This window comes from Meriones unguiculatus, chromosome 1 (genome assembly GCF_030254825.1).
Source record: "Meriones unguiculatus strain TT.TT164.6M chromosome 1, Bangor_MerUng_6.1, whole genome shotgun sequence".
Taxonomy (NCBI): domain Eukaryota; kingdom Metazoa; phylum Chordata; class Mammalia; order Rodentia; family Muridae; genus Meriones; species Meriones unguiculatus.
Window position 1 is genome coordinate 161,125,113 of NC_083349.1, and position 22,059 is coordinate 161,147,171.

Consider the following 22,059-nt stretch of genomic DNA (forward strand, 5'->3'; position numbering starts at 1 on the left):
CAATCTGTGTAGTGACAGAGCATGGCCCAGAAAATATTCATTTGTCTTTTTACAACCTGATTCCCCTAATTATTATTATTTAAATATGGGTTTCACTTGGCTATGGGTAGATTATTTTATAGAGGGAGGTAAAACTTTGGTCAATTGTGGGGGGCAGAGAGGTGGAGAGGTAAAAATTGTAATCAGGCCTGAGATCAGTTGTATTTTTAGTTTTATATGAGACAGGCATTGGTGTACGTTTCCTTTCAGCTGATTAAGTTACATGTCATTTCGTGAATAAGCTTTGCAGAAATAGCAGAGTTTTTCTGTGTGTCACTTATAAATTATTTATTGTCTCTCTCCTTTAACGTTTTTATGTACCAATGGTATACATTTGAAAGGCCCCAGCCAACATCTGTGTCCCCACACTGCTTACCTTTTACATTCTTCTGGGTAGAGCATTTAAAAGGAAAAAAAGGGGTTCTGAAGTGTAACAAAGTTTCTCAGAAATAATTTGTTTTCTAAAACAAGTTTTATTTGAATTCTCAGGGCATTTGGCAAGTACAGATTAGCGTCAGCGAAAATGCTAATCCTGGTAAGAGCTGCCATGACTTTGAGGGTCACAGCAGTCATGCCTTGGCTGCTCTTAACTGTCAGGTTGTTTCTTTATCGTTTTATGAATATGGAATGTGTGAGTCAAGCTTTTAACGAGACATTAACATTGATATCTGCTCTTATTAGCCACCCAAAATGGTCATGGTGAAAAATGTATCCTAATCCCAGGCATGGTTGGAGGAGAGCTGCAGAAGCCTTCCTAGTAGAGAGTGAAGTCTATCCCCTGTCCTCTAGCTGTAAACTAGTGCAGCGCTGAGACTAGCTGAGGGCTGTGTTCCTGCTCAGTGTGGTTGGGAGCGCCTCCAGTCCCAGCATGTAGGAGGCAGAGGCAGACAGATTTCTGAGTTCAATACCAGCCTGGTCTACATGGCGAGTTCCAGGACAGCCAGGAATAGGGAGAGAGACTTTGTCTTAAAAAACAACAATGACAAGAAAAATTAAATTCTCGCTCTACCCTCATAATAAAACTCCCAAGGTTAGCTTTAATCTGTGTAGGGTTCAAAGTGCAACAGAGGAGTGTAAGCATAGATTCAGTATGGAGTTGCTGTGCAAGCCCTTCTGGTATGCTCATCTTTCATTTCTGACATCCATGTTCTCTCTTTCTCTCTCTGAATCTCATTTAGTTTTCATTTTGGTGAAAGAACAATTCTTTTGGCTACAAATTGCATGTTTACAGCCAAAGTGAAAATCAAGCGCTGGTAAATTTCTTCCTTATTGCTAGGCTTTTGCCATTCTGTAGTCCCAACTGACTAATTGCCATCACAAATAACATCGGCGAGGGGAACTCTGCCCTATTTCTGCCACTTCCTATACTGAAAGTGTATGTAACCCGAGGGCTGCCACCTGATGTGTAGGTACCCAAGAAACAGAACAGGGTGTTACATTCCTTGGAGCTGGAATGAGAGGTGGTTGTAAGACGTCTCCTGGGGGTACTGAGAGCTGAACTCTGGTCCTCTGCAAGAGCAGCAAGGGCCATCTCTCCAGCTCATGTCTTCATGTTTTAATCAAAGTGGAACAAAGTCAAATAAGTTATCCAATATGTCTGACTTTCAGAGCCTCTAACAGTATATTTGATCCAGTGTCTCAGGACGTTTTACTTTGAAACTTGATTAAATTTAGCTACAAAATGAAGACTGTCCTATTGAGTGATCACAGAGGTGGGGCCAGGAGGAGTGTGGCGACCGGGCGTGCCCTCTGGGCAGCAGTATGGCAGCTGAATCCTCCTTCTCATTGTTGTTATTTGTCTAGTAAAAATAATTTACCTGCTACACTTACCCTTTATAAGGAGTGTTAAGAAATTGTAACAGGAGCCAAATAGACTAGAGATGAATAGAAGGGATGTTAACGCATTTTTTATTGAGTATTATTTTCTAGGGGAGAAAATTAAGCCTGAGGGAGATAAAGGTTGTACGGCTTGTAAGTGGCAGTGCCAGTATTCACACAGAGGCCTTACTGAGTCCAAAGTCACATGATTACTCGGTCATTTTGAATGTCATTAAGCCTTTCTCACAATATGGTATTAGCCCTTAACGCATGAGAATTTCTCCTTTTACTTTTCTCATTGTTGTGGCCAAATAGCGGACAAGAACCAACTTGTTTTGGCTCCTGGTTTAAAGAAGATGGTGCTGGAGGGGAGGGGTAGAGGATAGACATGGTGACAGCGTCACTGGACAGGCATGGCGGCAGCAGCGGATAGACATGGTGACAGTGTCACTGGACAGGCATGGCGGCAGCAGCGGATAGACATGGTGACAGCGTCACTGGACAGGCATGGCGGCAGCAGCACTGCAGGAGAAGGGTAGAGGACAGGCACGGTGGCAGAGGGCTCCCCGGCAGCAGCTTGCTCCTGGCTGGGTGGCCTCAAAAACAGAGGCAGATGAATGCTGCTACTCAGCTCACTCACTGCATTTTTTTCTCCTTTCGTCTGCCAAATCCTCAGCCCATGGATGGCGTCACAGAGATTCAGGGTGAGCCTCTCTTTCCAGCTAACTGTCTCTGAAGTCCCTCATAGACGCACCTGGACGTCCATCCTTTGGTGACTCTAAAACTAGTCAGGTTGACGGTTGAGCGGAACTATCCCAACTACCTGAGTGAAGATGGTTTATTATTCATTCTTCATGAATCATGCTTTCAAAGTATATCTTTTCCTTCACTTATTTGAACATCTTTATTGTTATCTAATTTACATTTTACAATATTACATTCCTGCCAGCAATAAAGGAGAGTTTCGGTTTGCCCATACTTTTGTCAATCAAGGTTAATGCTTTTACAGCTCTCACGTAAGTTTCATAATGCTATGAACTAGCCACAGAAAAATAGTTACTGCTGTTTATTTGTTTATAAGACAGGATCTTACACTGTAGTTGAGGCTAATCTTGGGAACTCACTGCAAGCCTCTTGTGCCAGCCTCTCAGGTCTAGGATCACCAGCACGAGTCACCATGGTGGTTTCTCCCTGTTATGTCATAGTGTAGAAATAGCAAATCTACAACCATTAAACAAAAAGGCTGATGTGTGTGAGAACAGAAGGGAAGATGAGGCATTTACTCAAAAGGGTAAATCGCCTAAACCACATTTAAAGCCTTTGAATCAGCTGCATGTTTAGAGATCATGTTTCCCACATTTTAAAGGTAATGCAGCTAGAGCTCAGAAAAGGGAGGTGAAGTTCATGTTATGCTCAGTGGAACTGCCAGGAGGGGAAGGTCTGCCTGCCTGCTTCCCGGGCCCCTTATGGTGTAGCATAGGGGCCATGTGGAGCTCTGTTGTTTAAAATTGTTCTTCTGTGTCAGTCTGTTACCATCCCAATCCACGGAAGTTCAGCAAAGCCGAGAGCCGCCCCTGGGTCGCCAGTAGAATTTGCTGTGCATAGCTTACGAGGAGGCCAGCATGCTGGCGGGCACTCAGCACGCGCCGTGTTTTGTGCTGAGGCCTCGGGCTTGAATATGAAGTCTGGCTCTGCTGTTTACCATTTGACCCTTTCTGTAATTCTCTTGCCTTAGTTTTAAGATTTGGCCACTCATCGCACCCACCTCATAGGGTTGCTCTGAGAATTAAATGGACTAATCTCTGTAAAGAGTTCAGCCAGTGTTCGGTTCCTAGAAGTCCTTCGGTGAAATGGTGACGGTTATCACAGACGTTGGCTTGTTTAGACTATTGAAAACATCGTAACTTGAGATTTATGGAACAACAGATGAGTCATCCTTTAAAAAAAAAGTAGCTTCACTAAAGAAGATAGCCTGGAAAATTACTCTTTTGTCTAGCTTTCAGAATGTTTTTGAGCTACACAGAATATACTGTTTCCTTTGTTAAGAGAAAATGAGAGTGTGTTAACATTGCATTCCTGCACGTTATGAAGTTGCTGCCTTTATGATGTGACTGTGGGCAGTGCAGACCCACCTTGGGAAGAAAGCAGCCACCTTCAGTTATCTCCTGTTTAAAGCCCCAAAGATATAAAGTATCACCAGAGCACACGTCTGTGACAGGCATGAGAGCTGAGCAGTGCTACCCTTGTGTCATCAGAAGGAGGACCTACTGCTGATTTATGCGGTCACCTGCAGACATTTGTGTTCCTGTGCAGACGGAAGGCACTCACTTGGAAGGCAGAAAATACAACTGGGATCCTGGCACTTCTCTGCCCTTGCTCATTGCCAGTGTGTGCAAACAGCTCTAAGCCTTCATCTCTTCAGCAGGAAGTGGAGACAGGATGGGGTGGGGACTGTCGGTAATTTCTATCCCAGAGGACCATCAGGGGGACTGAGTGATGGATGCTAACAGCTCTGAACACAGTGCCTGCATCACCGTCAGTCTCAGCAGTTGACAGCTCAGCAGCAGCGCAGCAGGGCTCTGTGTGCCACTCACAAGATGTGGAGGCAGATCGGACTAGGTGGAGAAACGGGACATGTCCATGTTCACATAGCATGATTCATGTTGACTCTCTTGTTGCTGCTGCTGCTTTCCTGTAACCAATTTTAGAGCCTGTCTTGGCAGCTGGAAGTATTTGGGATTAATTTCACACTTGCTTTATGAGTTGAGTGTTTTCCTGCAGCTCCCTGGGCCTCTGCCTCATTACTCTGGCATCAACTGATATGGCCATTGGACAGAGATGTCCTTTGGGGTCTCTATTTTATTTGGAAACCATCAATATGAAAAAAAAAAAAAAGCAAAACAAAGGCCATGAGCACATTGTGCTTGAAATCCTCGGCATTTCTTGTTTCCTCTAGCCCTCCCTTCTGCAGTTCTACTGAACACTGCGAACACACAGCTTGCCCAGACAGTGATGAGCCTTGAAACAAGAAACACAGAAACCACTCTCCCTCAAACGTTAAGTCCTACCAGCTGGTTGGCATCTTCTCCAGGGTCCAGGTGATCTGGGAGATCTTCTGGGCCCTGGTCCTTCAGATCTGAATCTTGATGGGTCTAGTTTTCCCAGGTCTTTTTCATATGCTAATTCTGCTTAATTCATTTGGCTCTCATGGAGAACAAAGTAAACTTGGCTGTTACATGCAAAACTAAATTGAGAACACGGAGATCTGTTTAATATTTCATGCTGGCCAGTAGGTCAGGAAGATTTTCCTTGGGGGTAATTTACATAAGGAATTGTTTATCCCATTTCTTTCCAATTTCTGTGATCATTTGGGGATAACGGTCTGTTTCCACAATGGCACAGAAATATATCCAGTGAGACTGAAACTTTGAGAGACAGTGTTTCTCCCAGATTGATGTGTTTTGGGCCTCCTTCTGGAAAGATCCTGTGGCCTGGGCTGCTGTCTCACTAAGTCATTCTTTCACTACAGCTGTGTTTAGCAGGTTGGGTGGGTCCACGGACTGACATGTTGCTACACTTAGCGAGAGTTCTCCCTCGGCAGTTAGGAACATGCGCAGAAGCTTCACCGCTGCCCCAGTGAGTGCTGAGAGCATTTGTTGTGCCTGGTTGTGCTTTCTTGACTAGCATCCATACTCTGAACACCCGATGTCTTCAGATTCAAGTGCCCGCCCTCCACCTGAGCATCCCCTCGTCCCCCAAGAACAACCTCTTTTTTTTTTCATGCTTCTAACTGTGCCTCTTGCAAGCAGTCTCTACTTTTAAAAGCCCTTCCTCACTACAAGGTGTTGGGAGGCCTCGCTTCTCAGTGCTGTGCAGCTAAAGGATGTGCAGAAGGAGCTGGCTTCAACCCTCTTGAGTTTTCTGTTGTAGGTAATTTCAGTAGCAGATTTCAAGCTGTCCATGTAAGGTCTCAGAGTATGGACTTGAAAGGAATGGATAGCAACCTCCTACTGCAAAGACAGATAAAATAAGCAAAGATCACCACATGGCCTACATAACAGCAGGGAATAATGAGTTTTGAGTATTTATTAAGCTTTCGGGTTTTTTTGTAATTTAATTTTATGTCTAAGTCCTATAATTTTTAGTAATAGCCATATGAAATAACTGGCTTACAAAATTCCTGAAAATTGAACAATCGGTTCTTTCTCTGGATCTGGGAGGGGCTCTCTGAGCCAGCTCCATGTGGCCTCTCCCTCCTTGTGCCCCTCCCTAAAGTCCGGCCAAGCCCAGCTGGAGTTAGGACAGTCATCTCTGAGCCCACCCTCTCAAGTAGGTTGGGTGAGGCAGGCTCCGCTGCTTGAGTTCTGCTCTTTTATGTGCTAGATAGGGAGACAGTCAGGCTGGCTGCTTCATTTGACGGTCCCAGAGCAAAATGAAAGCCGTGGGTCCTTCTTCGCAGGCAGGAAGAGAGGAGTGTTCAAACAGCCATGACAATCGAAAAACCTTTCCTGTCTTCAGCCATCTGCCTTTCACAATTTCTGGTTCAGTTTTTTTTTTTTTCTATTTTTATTTCTTTTAAGTAGGAAAAAAATTAAAACTTTATATTAGTGTCAGTTTTACTAGAAACTTTTATATGGTCAAGGCCAGTTTTAAGCGCAAGTCTGAAAGCATTTCATGGACTTGGATATGCTTATCCCCTCTGTTCATGTGTATGCTCCATCTTCCTGATGACTGTGTGCTTGGTCTCCAGTTTCTCATCTGTCTAAGAGACATGATGTCAAGTAGGTATGAGTGACTGACGACACTGATCACACGTGGCACAGAACAGAACTCATGGCCTACCATTTCTGCTCAGTTAATTGAGAGATTGTCTTTAACAGTCATGCCATTGATGCTGTTGTCTTTTGGGTTCTATAGGCCCTCCCTTATCTGGTCAGTATTTGCCTCCCTCACCCTCCATTTCTTCTGTAGTGTGAAGTCTTTGAAGGTAGGGATTAAATCTGTCAGTAGTGAGTTCCCTACAGTGCGTTCTGTAACTTCCTGCACATGCCCGGTACTCTGGAGGAGCTTATGACCTTGACCTTCCTATAAGTTCAGCTTTTGACAATAAGCGTCTCTGTCAGTATCATAGCTCCACAATGATGCTTAATTGTTAACATTCACAGCAGGAAAGAGAGCGTAAGCTTAGACTTTAACAGGAGTCAGTCGGAATCATGGTAAGGGTGCATATGACTTCAGGTGTTACAATTTAAGCAAAGTGGCCTCTCCCATCTCTTCTAGGGGACTTCTTAAAGTCTTAAATGGGAAAGGGATGAGTTCCAACCCCATTTGAGTAAAAGAGGCTCCAGGGATATTAACTCTGGTTCCATTGTAATTGGTCCCTTGCTAGCTTCTTTTACACTTTCTTTTCTGCACAATGAAGACGTTATAGTAATGCTTCTTCCCACTAATTGGTTCTGTATATACTCTTCTTCTTCTTCTTCTTCTTTTTTTTTTTTTTTTTTAACAATTATGAGGTCCTGTGGGCTGCGAGTTCTTGTCTATTTCTTCAGAATGCTAGTGGAAAGCACAGTCCGAGGCATACAATAAGCTGTGCATTTTCTGGGACACTGGCCTTGGTTCAGATCCTGGCCCTCCGGAGAGCTAACTGTAACTGGCTTCTGTGACTCCTTTTAGGTGCTGATTACACGGCAGAGAATCTTGGTGTGCGCAGTATGTTCAGACAGAAAGCTCTCACTGTGCTGTTTTTCCCTCGCTTACATCTCATGTCCATCCAGTGTCTCCCACGTGCTCTGATGTGGCCCCTCCCCCCACATGGAATCCGAGAGACCACACAGTCGTAGACTTTACTTGTTTGAATCATGGTGCTTTAACAAGCCCTTTGGGCCAGTGTCAATAAGCCATGAAGTATCACTGAACGAATCGTCTGCACCAGACTTGTGAATCTCATCAGTCCTCAAGCTGGCGGGGGCTTTGAGAAGAAGCTTACTGCCCCAGCATCGGCTCTTCCTGTTCTGGGGATATAGACGCCCTGAGTCTCTGGAGCAGCCAGTTCATTACTTTTAATGAGCGCAGAATTCACCAAGACATTGAAATAAAATAGAATCAAGCACCAATGGGCAGACTTGGATATTCCACCCAATTGTTGCTTTAGTTCCTTTTTCCACAAGATTATTCAAAAGGAGTTTCTAAGGCAGATTCTATTCACTCCTGCCAGTTTTTGTCCTGAGTAGATTTGGCATTGCAAGCCTGAGCTGCAACACACCCTGAGCTGCTTTTTAATGCCCTGTGGGTTGGTGTCTGACATTTGTGTTAAAAATGACAATTCTCAACTGATCAGATGTTTGAACCTTTGTTTGGCTTTTTACAAATGTTAAAGAAATATTGGATATCTCAATGCCGTAAGACAATCTGGAAAGACAAGTTTAAACAACAGAGTTATTTTCTGAAAAGAGTGACAGTTATTTAAAACACAGACAAATACAGTTATTTTGATTATATTTTAACTGATTGGTCTCCATAGCTAATTATAGAAGACTGAAGTAGTTTTACTCTTTAAAGAGTACTTGAACCCCGACATTTTGAAGGAACAACATTGATGGTGAAGCACATACTGAACAGCATCCCCATAACCTATCAGGCTGACTTTGTGGATATTTTCTTCCCTGGCCATATGGATTTGGAATTACTTGGGGCATTTTCTTAAATAAGGAAGCTAGCAGATGACTGATGCCTTCCTTATTATTCAACGCAACTTGTGTCTATGGAAGACAAAGCTCATTAAGTTGTTTCTAAGACAAACAAAAGTGTGCCAAGTGTAAGCTGTTGAGGGCTCAAGGATTGTGAAACGATCCCTAACCAGAGTTTGTCCTTTCTTCAGGTGATTGCTCTAGCAGATGCGGTTGAGGAAAACCAAGACAGGCTGCTGCAGTCTTTCGCCGGCCTGAAGAGTGCCACCCATTTGCTGATCCTGCTGATCAGGCTGTGGCAGAAGCTGAGCAGTGACCAGACTGCTATTCTAGAAGCAGCATTTCTGCCACTACAGGAAGACACACAGGAACTGGTAAGGACCCACAAGCGTCACAGCTGCATGACTGAAAAGCTTTGGTTTGGGGAGATATCATGTGGCTATCTGTGTTTTTTTAAGGCATCAAAAGACGGCTTGCGTTTTCACAGAAATGCTGTATTCCTTTTCTTTAAACCATAATAAAAGTGTTGTATGACAGAACTTTTTTTTTCCCCTGAGCGGTTTTAAAAATAGGTCTGTAGTCCATTTTTATGTAGTACCCAGTCTGTTTTTATGTGCTCTTCAATCTCTGAGAGGCAGGGAAGTAGTCATTGGACAGTCTGAGTGATGCAGTAAAGCCTTCAGATTAGCTAATCCTCCCCAAGTCTGCCAGAGAAAACAGCTCAGTCATTTTAATTTGTTCGGTGTTCTTAAATTTTAGTGTCACTTCAAAGGTTAGGGGACTGAGGTGGCTTTGCTGAAAATGACGGGAATAGTTCCTTACATTTACAGAGTTCTTTATAATAGTTCATAAAGTCTTTCCGCTTAGAAGAGGCATTTCAGGACGAAAAGGAGAAAATGAGGATGGGAGTGAGATTTTCACCAGAGTCCATTAACCAGAAACACCTAAATTCTTTGAATCATAGCCGCATACAGGACCAAGGGCCTCCTGGATGCTTTTTCTCTGTGCTTTTCTTTATGGAGAAGGAATAGGCACCTTGGAAACCAGAGATGTAAGCCTAGCTCTTTGTGGTAGTTGTTACAGGGGAAAAATGGTTTCAAACCCAATTTCAAATCCAGCTCTAAGAGCATGGTTATGAACGTAACAGAACTGAAACTAACATGTTTTTCAAGTGCTCAGCGGGCACTGTTGCAATTATTTCCCAAGAACTATCCCACTGAGTCACAGACGTGGCCCTGGAGATGGCTTAAGTACTGTTTCCATCTCCATTTCACAAATAACAAAGCCTACATTTTCTGCAGTTGAATGCTTTTCTAAGTAGAGCCAGTCGAGCCAGGACTTGGACCTATTCTGTCTGTTCAGAAAGTGTGCGCTTGTAGCCAGATACCTTATTTTAGGGAACACAGTCATTGTCTTAGTTTCTTTTCTATTGCCCCGAAGAAACATCTTGACCAAGGCAACTTAGAAAAGAAAACACTTAATTTGAGGCTCACAGTTCCAGAGGGTTAGATTCCATGACCAACATGGATGGCCAGGAGCATGACAGTAGGCAGGCAGGTGTGGCGTGGAGAAGTCATTGAGAGCTCCTCTGATCCACAAGCACCAGGCAGAGAGAGATAGAGAGAGAGAGAGAGAGAGAGAGAGAGAGAGAGAGAGCTAACTGGTAATGGTGTGGACAAAGCCTACGCTTACTGACACACCTTCTCCATGCCTCCTGGTCCTTCCCAAACCTTACCAACAACAAGGGACCATTCTCATTCAAACTACCGCAGTCATAAAAAAAATCACAAGTTTTGTCAGCTGCATCAAAATGTTTAAATGAAAAAGCTTTATTTTGTGACCTAAAATACTTATACTGCAAAGTAGAATACATATTTTAGTGGCAAGTGATGTAGAGTGACAAAAGTTTTTTATTGGTCAGATTGACCTTCAGTAGCAGAACTGGAGACTTCTGTGTGCAGTGAGAAGGAGCATGGTCGTGGGTCAGATTATTTATAAACTCACTTCAGGAGGCAGAAAGCCTTGGTTAGTCTGTGGTTCTGGTCCCACCACTAAATGACAGTCACTGTGGTCTTAGCTGGTCTGAATCACTGCTTCTGCATCTGTAAGGAAGGAGTTGGGTCCCACCCCAGAAGCTGCAGGAGCCTCTAAGGGGACAACTAAGCAAAGCACCGGAAGTTAGAAGTCACCTCTGTACTGGCTTTCACTGAATCACCTTCCTGATGGCGTGTCACAGTGCATATGTGCATCTCTCTGCCATCCCTGAAAGCAGGAGTCATGTCTTGGGTCCTTTTACATTCTTAGGACTGCTGAAGAAGTGGTGTGTAGCCAACATTTATTCAGTGGTAGAACACAGAGAACGGGGAGGACACAATGGTAGAACACAGAGAACGTGGCAGGGCAGGCCACGCTATGTCATTTTCATAGCTCAGTGCAAAGGGGCAATATAAACCCCTTGTTCAAAAAGCAGGCGCAGTAGTGGCTCGGCAGGTAGAGGCAATGGCCATGCAAGCTTGGCAACCGGGTGTTATGCCTGGAGACTAGGTAAAGGTGGATGGAGAGGACTGATGCCCCAAAGCTGTCTTTTCACCTTCACATATGTGCTGTGTACACCATGTCCCCACCATCGCACACATGCATGCATGCACACAGACAGACAGACAGACAGACAGACAGGCACAGGCACACACAAATAATAAACTAAAAATATTTAATTCATAGTGGATACTCCTTCCTGACTCTTATTTCATTGTCTGCAGGTTCTGAATTTCTGTGTTCTGCGTTCAACAGCCAACCAAAAATATTAGTATATAAATATTGTCTTGACAAGAGAGAAACTACATTAACATAATGTTTATTATTGTATGTTGTTATGTTCCTTGATTTTATTATTAATTATTGTCAATTTTTTCCGTGCCTGTTTATAAATCATGCGTATATGTATATAAAAATGTTCATCTAGGGTTTTGTACCAACTGAGGATTCAGGCACCCACCACAGATTTGCTATGTCATGTTGAGGGAAATGTACTATCAACAAAGGGTTTTTCTTTCTGCAGTTTCTCTCAACTTGTCATTTTTAACTTGCTCTTTCGGGTCCTAAGTAAAGAACAGTTAGGAACTCTATAATGTGCAGGCTCACTGCTTTTTTCCTCAGAGTTGACTCTTCCCCACCGCTCTGTGGGGCTTTGGAGATAAACTCACGTTGAGTGTCTTCGCCATGTGTGCCGTGAAGAGCAGTGCCCCATAGAAATCCGTGAACACACTGCATGTACACGGTTCAAAGGCTTAGTCCCTGCCTGGAGACTTTCTGCCTTGCCTATCGACACCTCCTCTATCCTCCAAAAACTGCAGAGGAAGTTTCTCTCAACTCTCTTCCTAAAGTGGTGAGACTGAAGGTGTGTGTATTTGCATCTGTTGGAAATAAGGGCATCTCCTGGAGAAGAGTAGATCCATAGAGGAATTTGGAGACTTCCTACTATGCTCTTTCTCTTTAGTTGGGCTCTAGTATCCACTTTGGAGTTATGATGTTGAGAAAACTAGTGTCTTAAAAGAAGAGAACTACTTTTTAATTTTCTAAGACATGTGCGTATGGTGTGTGGTTTTGACGTGCTGGTTCACAATTCCCCATCCTGTCTGTAGACCTCACAAATAAATGTTGTGTGATGGGGCTCTGCACTGTTCAACGGAGATGTGAAAACGAAATATTCAAACCTGAAATAACTTGAGAGGAGGAGGGTGAGGCAGGAAAGAAAGGAGTCCCTTACCAGAATGTTGAAAATATACCCCATATTGAAGTTATTATGATACCACAAAAATCTGAATGTAATTTAGATAGTTGGGTTGAGGGTAGATGGCAGAGTACATGTGTGAGGGGGAGAGCTCAGGACATGTGGACAACATTTCCGAGGACACTTTCAGCCGAAGGGCAGATGTCCCCACAGCGCTGAGCGGCAGAAAGGAGCGCTCAGAACATATTTATGTTTCAAATAGCTCTGTGTAATTTGTATACTGATTTGCTGTGTTGTTATTTAGGTGGAATGTGTCAGGCAGTCCACTCCTGACTGAAAATTCTAGAATAGTTTCCTCCTGATCATAACAGGTTAACAAAACAAACAATATTCAGGACCATCCTATGCTGGCGGAAAGCAGTTCCCTTCCCATGGCCTGGTCAGTGCCAGCAGAAAGCAGCCCTCTGCGCCTCCCCCTCAACAGCTGGTGCCAGTCACCAGCGCTTCCTTTGGAACCGCACTGCATTTGCAGTAGAACTCATACTTGTTTTCCTTATCCTGTCTCTTTTGGGACACTTCTTTTTTTCACTTTCCAGTAGCAAATAAATGCTGGCATTTCAGACTAGTGCATGTACTTTCTTTTTTTAAGGTGCTAAAATTAATGAGCACCAAATGTACTTTATGGAGATGATTTGCCCAGTGAGAAAAATATTGAAAACTTTGTTTTGTCTCTAAGGGCGCTTAAGCGTCATTCCACTGGTGGTTTTGATAATTAAAAATTGCTACTGTCCTCTTCCTGTAACGATGGCAGACATGTAGTCTAAAATAGTATGTTATCTCTCTATGTCATAGGGCACGGGGCATGTGTGTGTTTGCTGCAGATCAAACCCAGGCCATCAGAAGAGCTAAGTGTCTTCCCTACCACCTAGCTCTACCTCTGGCACCCAGTAATTTTAAATTTTAAAACAAATATAGTTTTTAGGCTAGGAGTAGAGGACATTTAAGAACATTGAGAATCTTAGAGGCGGGGCAGCATTGGTGTTCTACCCTATGTATTTTGAAGTTCTATATAAAATACTGTATCTACTTCTGTCAGTGAGGCCTTATTAGAGGTTATGATATTAAACATCTCTTTCCCATGATGCTTCACAGAAGCCAAAAGACATAAAGGTGTAGGGTGTGTGTATATATACGCGTTTTTAGGGCTGGCTCAATGGGATAATCTTTTATCAAGTCATTGAATTACCCAATGAATTTTTATTGAGAACTTACTAGTTTTTAAGCACTATTTGGCCTATGACATACCTTTTGAACAAAACAGACGTAAGTGTCATTTCTGGTGGTTTTCGATCAGTTTTATAAGCAAATTTTCTTTTTTTTCAATGCAGTTTATTCAGGAACCTTGAACAATCCTCGGACCCTGGGGAAAGCCAGCCCACAGCTTAAATAACCTCTGGGTAGCCAACCCAGGCGTGCCACGTGGGCAATGCAGATAGGTCCACATACATGGAAGCAAGCCAGATCCTCAGCCTTAGCCAAATGTGGAATTGTTCGTGACAGAGAGCACTCACCATCGGGAAGGTGGAAGGCGGAAACCAGCTCCATCTTTAAGGCATAGCATTCCGCAGCTCTCTACAGTTCCCCCTTTTTGTTTTAGATGCATCAGGCAAGAGTAGAGGTCTGATCTCTGATATTAGAAATAAATTGGGACTTTGTACCGATGTTCATTTAGGTGTCATCCACCCAAAGAGCATCAGACCCGTCTGATACCTTTTTCTCAGAGGCGGGACCTGGGGCATCAACCCGCATGCAACCAGACATGCTCTTCTCTGGGTCCAAAGCGGCTGACCCTGAGTGCAGTGTATAAGCAAATTTTCTAAGCCTAAGCTCTGCAACGCAGTAGCCACGTACCACGTGGAATATAAATAAGCCGATGTGAAATGAAATTAACTTCACAGTCTGTATTTCCCTTATTAGTAGCTACGTGTGATGAGGGCTTACTGCCTTAGATTGTGCCGGCAGACATTTTTGGAAGTCCGGAAAGTGTGTTGCATAGCAGCAGGGAGCATCAAGAAAAACCAGGGCTGTATTTGTTGGATTAGCTACAGCTCCTATCAGCGAACTCACGAAAGGAGAGCCGGAGCCCAAGGTGAGGTTCCTTCCTGATGTTTGAGTTCACACCCCTATCTGTGGTTTCCTGGCATCTGCTTGGTCACCTGTCATCATCAGGCACTTCTAGGAACAAGGGCTTATCTGAGAGACCTGTGTGTATCTGCAAAGGAGGGACAGGAGGCTGGCACACGTGCTGTTGCTCCGCTTGTGATATAGTTTGGAAGTGTTCTCCAGACCCATGCCCTGGAAGCTTGGCTGCTAGCTTGTGACACTATTGGGGGATGGGAGAACCCTGAGGCGGTGGCGCCTAGCGGAAGGAAGTGTGTCACCGAAGACAGTCTCTTGAAAGGGATACAAGGATCCCAGCCCTTTCCTCCATCGTTCACTCTTTCACTGTCCCGAGGTAAGAACTGCTCTGCTGTGTGCTCCCACTACGGTGCTGTCCATGTCTGGCCACAGACCCAGAGGCAACAAGGCCAGGTGACCATGGTCGATCTCCCTGAAACCATGAGTCCAAACAGACTTTTCTTGCTTGAAGTGAGGTGTTTCTCACAGCGACAGAAAGCAAAGTATTGTGGCCTTCACATGGTCTCCACTGATACTGCAGTCCTTGTGCCTGTTTTCCCCTTCACATGCACATAGCCTTTGAATTCTTTTGATTACAGCCTTCTGGATAGACGCTTCATTTTGGATTGGATGTGGATGAATTCTCTTTGCCCTTCCTGATCGCCGTTCAGCTCTGCTTCTCATTATTCCAGTAAACAGCTCAGATGACTGGATTTTTCATACTGCAGATGGCAAGGGAGCAAGGAGGACCAGGGTCGAGATTTCCGAGTAGGCTGTTGGAGACTTCTGAGGCCCATGTGTCCGCTTGGCTCTGGAGGAGCCTCTAATGAAAAAAGCAACAGTGTACTGTTTTGAGACCTGGCTTCACAGACTCCACATGGCACAGCATTTGTTGTGATACTTTCTTTCCTTTGAAATCGCACTCAGTATCTTTGGCAGTGTTGTCTGCCATTGGAAAAGAAAAGTTTTATTGTGTTCTTAAGGACTTAATAGTTACCTTTCCTTGTACTAAACTTTAATACCCCTTGAGAAAGTTAAGATGAAAATTCACATCAATGGAAGAGGGAGACTTGAACCTTCAGCCCTACATTTTGATTGATTGTTCCTTTCACAAAGTGATACAGGAAGGAAACTTATTTTTACCATGTTGAACATGGTTCATGTGAGAAAACAGATGTTTATATAGGAAGTCCTATTGTGTGGAGGGAACAAGGCTCACTTCCAAGGTTTAAAGGCGTCTACGTCACAGGTCAGGACCATTGTGCCTGCTGTTTGGATTGAGTGAAGACTGAGATGGCTAATCATTACCATTATTAATGAGCCTTCCTAAAAGGGAAACAGGAGGAGGAAGTCTGGTGTCACTATTAAGTCTGCTTTTGTGAGGGCTCAAGTATCATCACAATTATCGCTGTCTATGGGAATGTAGTCTAGAAAGTAAATATTTTGGTATTTCTCATGGTCGTAGCCAGCAAGATAAACATGTGGAATTAGTTTCATGTTCATAACGGCCACATATCCCGCGCTGCTGCTATTTAAATGCAACTGCTGCTGTTTAATTATATAATATTCTTTGTCACCAGAGTTGAATATACCATAGAGCCCAGAGCTTTCCTTATGAGCCCCTTTCTGGAAAGCCCCTTGCCTTGGGCCATTGCTTTTCTACCTGACTGCCTGTGTTGGCATTTGAAACAGCCTTTCTGCGTGTTTCTGTAGCGGTATTCCATGTCTCTGGAACCACTACTCCCCCTGTTCTCCCATTTCACATCTACTTGCATGCTTCCCTTGGCTCTGTGGCAGTCATGTGGTTCCACCACTTCTCATTCATAAACCCCGCAGCATCTCTCCTTCAATCTACAAAAGCTAAGTTGGGTCTCACCAAAGTACAGCCAGTAGTACCCTTTTCGTCATGTAATGGCACTTGCTGTTTGTCCGTCCACCTGCCCTCTCCAGGCAGGTCAGTTTGCATTCCCTCTCGTTCCTTCTATCCCGTATCCTCGTGTGAATTCCACCCATGGCATGACACAGTTTACACTCATCCTACTCTGACATTGTCACGTCTGCTTGTCGATACGTCCAATTAATTCAAGAACAGATTGTTTTGCATCCTCACAGAGTTACAACAATGAAGCATGTAGTTACATCTAATCATTTGGGGGACGAAACTTCACTTATTTTCATAATCTCTTAAATAATAACAGGTGCTCTCCCACAACTGTGCAGTTCTTCAGAAGTTGCTTTTTACAAAGGAAACATTCTACTTCCTCTTCTATGCTGTTTATTTTATAAGCTACGCCAAATATTTGTGTGTTGTATAAGAGCAAAACCCATTCTTTGATATATTGATATTAAGATACATATAGATACATTTTTGTTTGTCTTTTTGAAGCAGGTTTTCTCTGTGTAGCAGCCCTGGCTGTCCTGAAATTCTCTTTGTAGACCAGACTGGTCTTAAACTCACAGAAGTCCATCTGCCTCCATCTGTACTGGTATTAAAGGCATGTGCCATCATGCCTGGCTTGCATAGATACATTTAGTAAGCTAGCCCACCACCTGTATATGGTCATGTGAGACATAGTATTATGATGTCTTAGTCAGTAATGGGCAGCATATATGACCATGGCTCCCTAAAGTTACAAACCAAAGTTGAATGAGTTGTGTAGGCTTCCGGTCTGGTTAGCTTTGGTGTGTGATGTTTTTACTTAGTTTCAAGGATTTCTTAAAGAATAATAACTCTTAAAAAACAAATATCATTCGAATTTTCGCAAGTCTAGGCTACCCACATGACTGCTGCCTGTGTGCGGTCGGGGCTCTTCATACGGGGACACACCTTATGACACATTTCACAGGTCTCGGAGAGTACCCCAGTCATTAAACTGTGCACGACTGTGTATCCAAGTATGCACCTGTCCACGTAGCTTAACAACAGAGAGAATGACAAGAATTTTTAATCTTACCAATGACAAAAGTGCATAAATGAAAGCCATTGTGAGCTACACTTTGCTTACTCTGCCTTAGCCAAATTCGGAAATAAGTGTAACATTGAACCTGTAGTAAAATGGACATACCCACTTATTTCTGACACTGTCTTTCCAGAGATTACTCTAGGAAAACATATATCGTAAAGCTAATTCTACATCAGAAATCTAAGATAAAGAACTAAGAAAATTATAGGGTCTGTTTGGCATCATAATGTTTATAAGTATGAAATACTGAAGCAAAATAAATACTAATAGTTGGGAAATATAAACTTTGTTGAGTAAAATATGATGACATATGGGGGTTCACATATCCTCTTAAAAGAAAGTGCTTTAATTAGCTCTGAGTCCTTAGGTAAGTTACCAGACTCCAAGCACTGGCTCTTCTCATATTTAAGGCCAGTTCGGCTTTGCCGGAAGGGAATTGTGACCATTCGATTCTGTCTGCACTAGTAAACAAACAGTACAGAGGAGACGTGGGATATCGGGAGTGTGAGTGGACTGGCAGGTCCTTTTAAAGGCGTTCACGGGATGTGATGGACTTGCAGAGCCCTGGCTCACATATCAGGTGGGAAGCTCTTGCTTGAGAAAGGAATTTCTTTCTCTTTCAGGTATATCCTTTCTTGTGATTCTTTTTTTTTTTAACCATATAATCTCGACTTTTATGGTTTGGCTGTGACCTTGCTATAAATGTGCCACTCATGCACAATAAACAAATAAAAAATACACATGCTAAAATATCCTTCCTCAATAAGTTACCTATATATGTATCCAAACTATATTTTTTAGCAGAGAGTAACCAAAAATTATGTTTGTTTAGCTTCAACCGACTAGACCACACACAGCTTCTTTTGACTGTCTTCGTCATAAATTCAGGATTTTGATATTTTTTTATTTATATCAATTGGAAGCTAACAACAACAACACACCAATAATAAAAACACATGTTCTGAAAAACAACAACAACAAAGTAACAGCCCCTTGGAAAAACCACATGCGTTAAACCGTACTCTTTAGAACCATGATGCAGGCAGAGTGTGTGTAGCTGAGTGTGGGCCACATATGTAGCATGTACAGTGCATGGTTTCAGCCCTTCGCAGCGCTGGGAGACCCTCACAAAACAAAAGAGAACACGAAGACATTGTGACGCATTCGGAAACTTCGCCAGGGTGCGTGGTTTTCACGAAGACGCTCTACATATCCCTTATATTTTTGTGAGGACTAATGAAATGCCAAATGTGGGACCAGGCATGTGACAGGCATCCAAATATGAGTGGCTGTATCACTCATATTTGTATGTATCCCTGCTGTATCCCAACAAGAAGATGCCAGATGCTGAAGTTCTCATATTCCTCTGTGTATCCTTAAGGAAAAAAAAACAAAGCATGCCAGATAAACTCTGACGGTGTATTTTTTTTTTTTTTTTTACCACTTAAAAATATAAGCAATCATTCAGAGAGCTCTGTGAGTCTCATTTAAACATTAAAAAATTGTTCCTGCGTAAGAAGAAATGCGTGAGTAGCCTGCATTGGCTCAGGTATTGGCTTCGGTCACCTGTGTGCCACAGGCCACTGCTCTACGCTTCCTCGAGTGGAAGCAGGAAGGTGTCATGGAGGAGCTCAAGCTTCCCCGAAGATTGTGTTGCCTCACCTTCATGACTGTTCCTGAGCCCCAGGAATTCCTTCTTTCCGCCTTGCTTTTAACCTTGCCTCCATTGAAGCATGTATTCCTGAAGGTGAGGAAGCCTCTGTCCGAAGTCAGCAGTTCTCTTTAGACAAATTGACATTTACTGCTCTGGCAAGAGCCCTGTGCAGAACACGAATTAGTTGGGTCACTTTGGTTCCAGAGATGGGAGGCTTTGCTGACTTTAGTGTGTTGCTTACATGAGGTAGAAATGTGTGTACCTGTGTCACAGTGACAGGCTTTCTATCTGTGGGGATCTTTTTACCTTACATCTTAAGAAGCATTTAGCTTAGCTTTGGAAAGAAAAAAAAAAAAAAAAGAAAATTGCTTTCTTGGTCATTCATGAATACTTGCTTCACTAAATTTAGGTTCATAGTATTTCCTGGCTTTTCTGTATGTACAGGAATAATTTTAGTAAATAACAAGATACCACCTGAGTCTTAAAGGATTTTATAAAAATATTTGTGGTGTGTGTTTGTATGTATGTGTGTGCACATGTGAAGGTCACAAGAAAGGTTGCAGGAGTCAGTTCTCGCTCCCATGTGGGTTCCAGGGACTGAACTCACGTTCTCAGCCTTGGCAGTATGCACCCTTACCAATGGAACCTTCTTGCTGGCTTATACCACATTTTAAATCCCAGTTAATTCACTGAGGTAGCATGAACACTGCACGTGGCTCAGCGGAAGGAGCACCCTAAGGCAAGCTCAGATAAAGTCTCCATGCAGTTTGTCCCCAAACAGAAATCCAGCAGTTGTTGGATCCCAATGATGATGAGCTATGTCCTTGCTTCATAGATGTTAAAATGTGAACATTCTGGGGAGGAGGCTGTCACAGACAGCTGAAGCAGAGCTCAGAATAACACTTAAAGTCTTTTACCAAGAAGGAGCCAATGAATGGTTTGAATTTGAGGATGGAAGTACAGAAAAGAATCCAATTTCTTGGTTTGACAAGAGTGATAGCTGCGTTCTCACCTATGGGCTCTGAATTCAAGGCCATAAGCATTTCCTTAGTTTTTAATGACCTCAGAATCAAGTCCTATATGTCCCAGGCACTATATGTTTTGCCCACTTGTAAAGAAGAAGAAAAGAGGAATTAAATACATGTCTATATAAAATAGGCCTGCTTCACATTATTCAAAGGAATATAAATTAACTATTATGGAGCATTCATTTATAACAGGCAATGATCAATGAGTTCTCACTGATGGTGGCAGACGCTGTGAATGTCCCATCTTCTCTTCCTGAGTGCTTCCTCCTGATTAATGCCCACAGTTCTTTCCTGGTAGGTAGAGCCTATATAGCTCTGCTCCTCTGTGACCAATGGGATTTTAGAGATGGGGGGAAAGTTTGAGGCAGATGCCATCACCTGGAATTATTTAATGGGACTAAGCACTGGCCAGTGCTGGTACCTGGTCAACAGCACTCCCTTCGGGGCCTTTTCTCATGTCCCTATCTCTCATTCCTGAACTCCATGACACTTTTTGGATCGGTTCTCTAAGAAAGTACTTGTATACTTTCTCAAAGGAGATATTGTGTCAAAGCTATTAATTGTAAAGTTGAGGCAAGGAAGCATGGCAAGGCTGAAGACCTGGGAAATAACAGAGGTTAGCTCCAAGCCCACACCAAGGAACCTCACAAATGAGTAACCAGGCTCAGTAGAGGAGTGTGGGGCTGGGAGATTTTTGTTGAAATTGTGTTCTCCATGTTGACTACTTTAAGAAGGATAAATGTGGATTTATATTTCATTTTTATGTATACTTGATCTGATCTCTATATTGGAAAATGTTGAATAGTGCAATTAACTTGTGGTTTGCTCATGGAACACTAAGATGAATTCTATTATTGACTTGCCCATAAAACTAATGGGAAGGCACCTTATCATGATAGATAAGTAAAGCCCTTTCTCTCTCTCTCTCTTTCTTTCTCTCTCTCTCTCAGTTATCACTTTACATCTCAGTCTTAGACACTTCCTTCCTCTCCTCCCAGTCTTTCCCCTCCATCCCTCCCATATCTCTCTATCCTCCCTCTTCTGCCCCTCAGAAAAGGGGAGATCCCCCCACTCTTAGCACTTCCAGTCACATCAGGACTACGTTCTTCCTCTCTCATAGTTTCCTGACAAGGCAGCCCCCCATCCTTGGGGGGAAGTGATCGAAAAGCAAGAGGACAAAATAAATCATCCTAAAATACTTTAAATGTACCAGTCTCTAAATATATTTTTTTCCTTTTTTTAGTATTATACAAATACCTAGGCCATATAAGCTCTCCTCTGACTACCTCATAACTTGAAATAATCCATTACACTAATTTACACTCTGCCACATGGCTGGTTACCTCTACTCAGGCACCACACTTCCATCCTCTTCACATCTTTCTGCCTAAATCTCACACACCTGGCCCTCTCCCAGAATTCTCTCTCCTTCCGGATGTCCCACCTCCAATTTCCTGCTTAAGCTGTAGGCCATCAGATTCATTAATGACAGGTACTACATCCATACAATACACAAGATAGTTTCCCTACAATGCCCCTTTTTAGTCCAATAGAAGTCTCTTTTTCTTTCAATAATAGACTACTACTAATAATAATTATGAGATAGTTATGAAAACTATTATGTAAGATTTACATTCACAATATCCAGTCCATATGCATTTGGCAATTTAGGAGAAGTATTCTATTAACTATTATATCTTGATGAGTTCAGAGTTCTGTACCTAAGTTATTTTCTATCATAACTAGCATCTTCTAGATCTAAAAACATCTTCTTAAATCCTAAACAGCATAAGCTTAATTGTAAAACTATAACTATCTAGTTTTCAACCCCATCTGATATTTGAGAAGGAAATAATATTATCTAAGTATAAAAGAAGTGCAGGCAAGCAGCTTCCAATACTAAGAATTAATAGACATCTGGCTGACTGCACAGTCAATCAGATTTCCTCTATAACATTAG

General features: G+C 42.9%; 1 protein-coding gene across 5 annotated transcripts in view; it reads left to right on the forward strand.

Annotated features, from left to right (window-relative positions):
- Window positions 1-22,059, forward strand: part of Bbs9 (Bardet-Biedl syndrome 9) — a 379,885-nt gene that overhangs the window by 295,861 nt on the left and 61,965 nt on the right. For all 5 annotated transcript variants that reach the window (XM_060371023.1, XM_060371015.1, XM_060371029.1 and 2 more), the window contains one exon: window positions 8,738-8,920. In XM_060371023.1, the coding sequence (XP_060227006.1) occupies window positions 8,738-8,920 (183 nt within the window). The remainder of the gene's footprint in view (window positions 1-8,737; window positions 8,921-22,059) is intronic.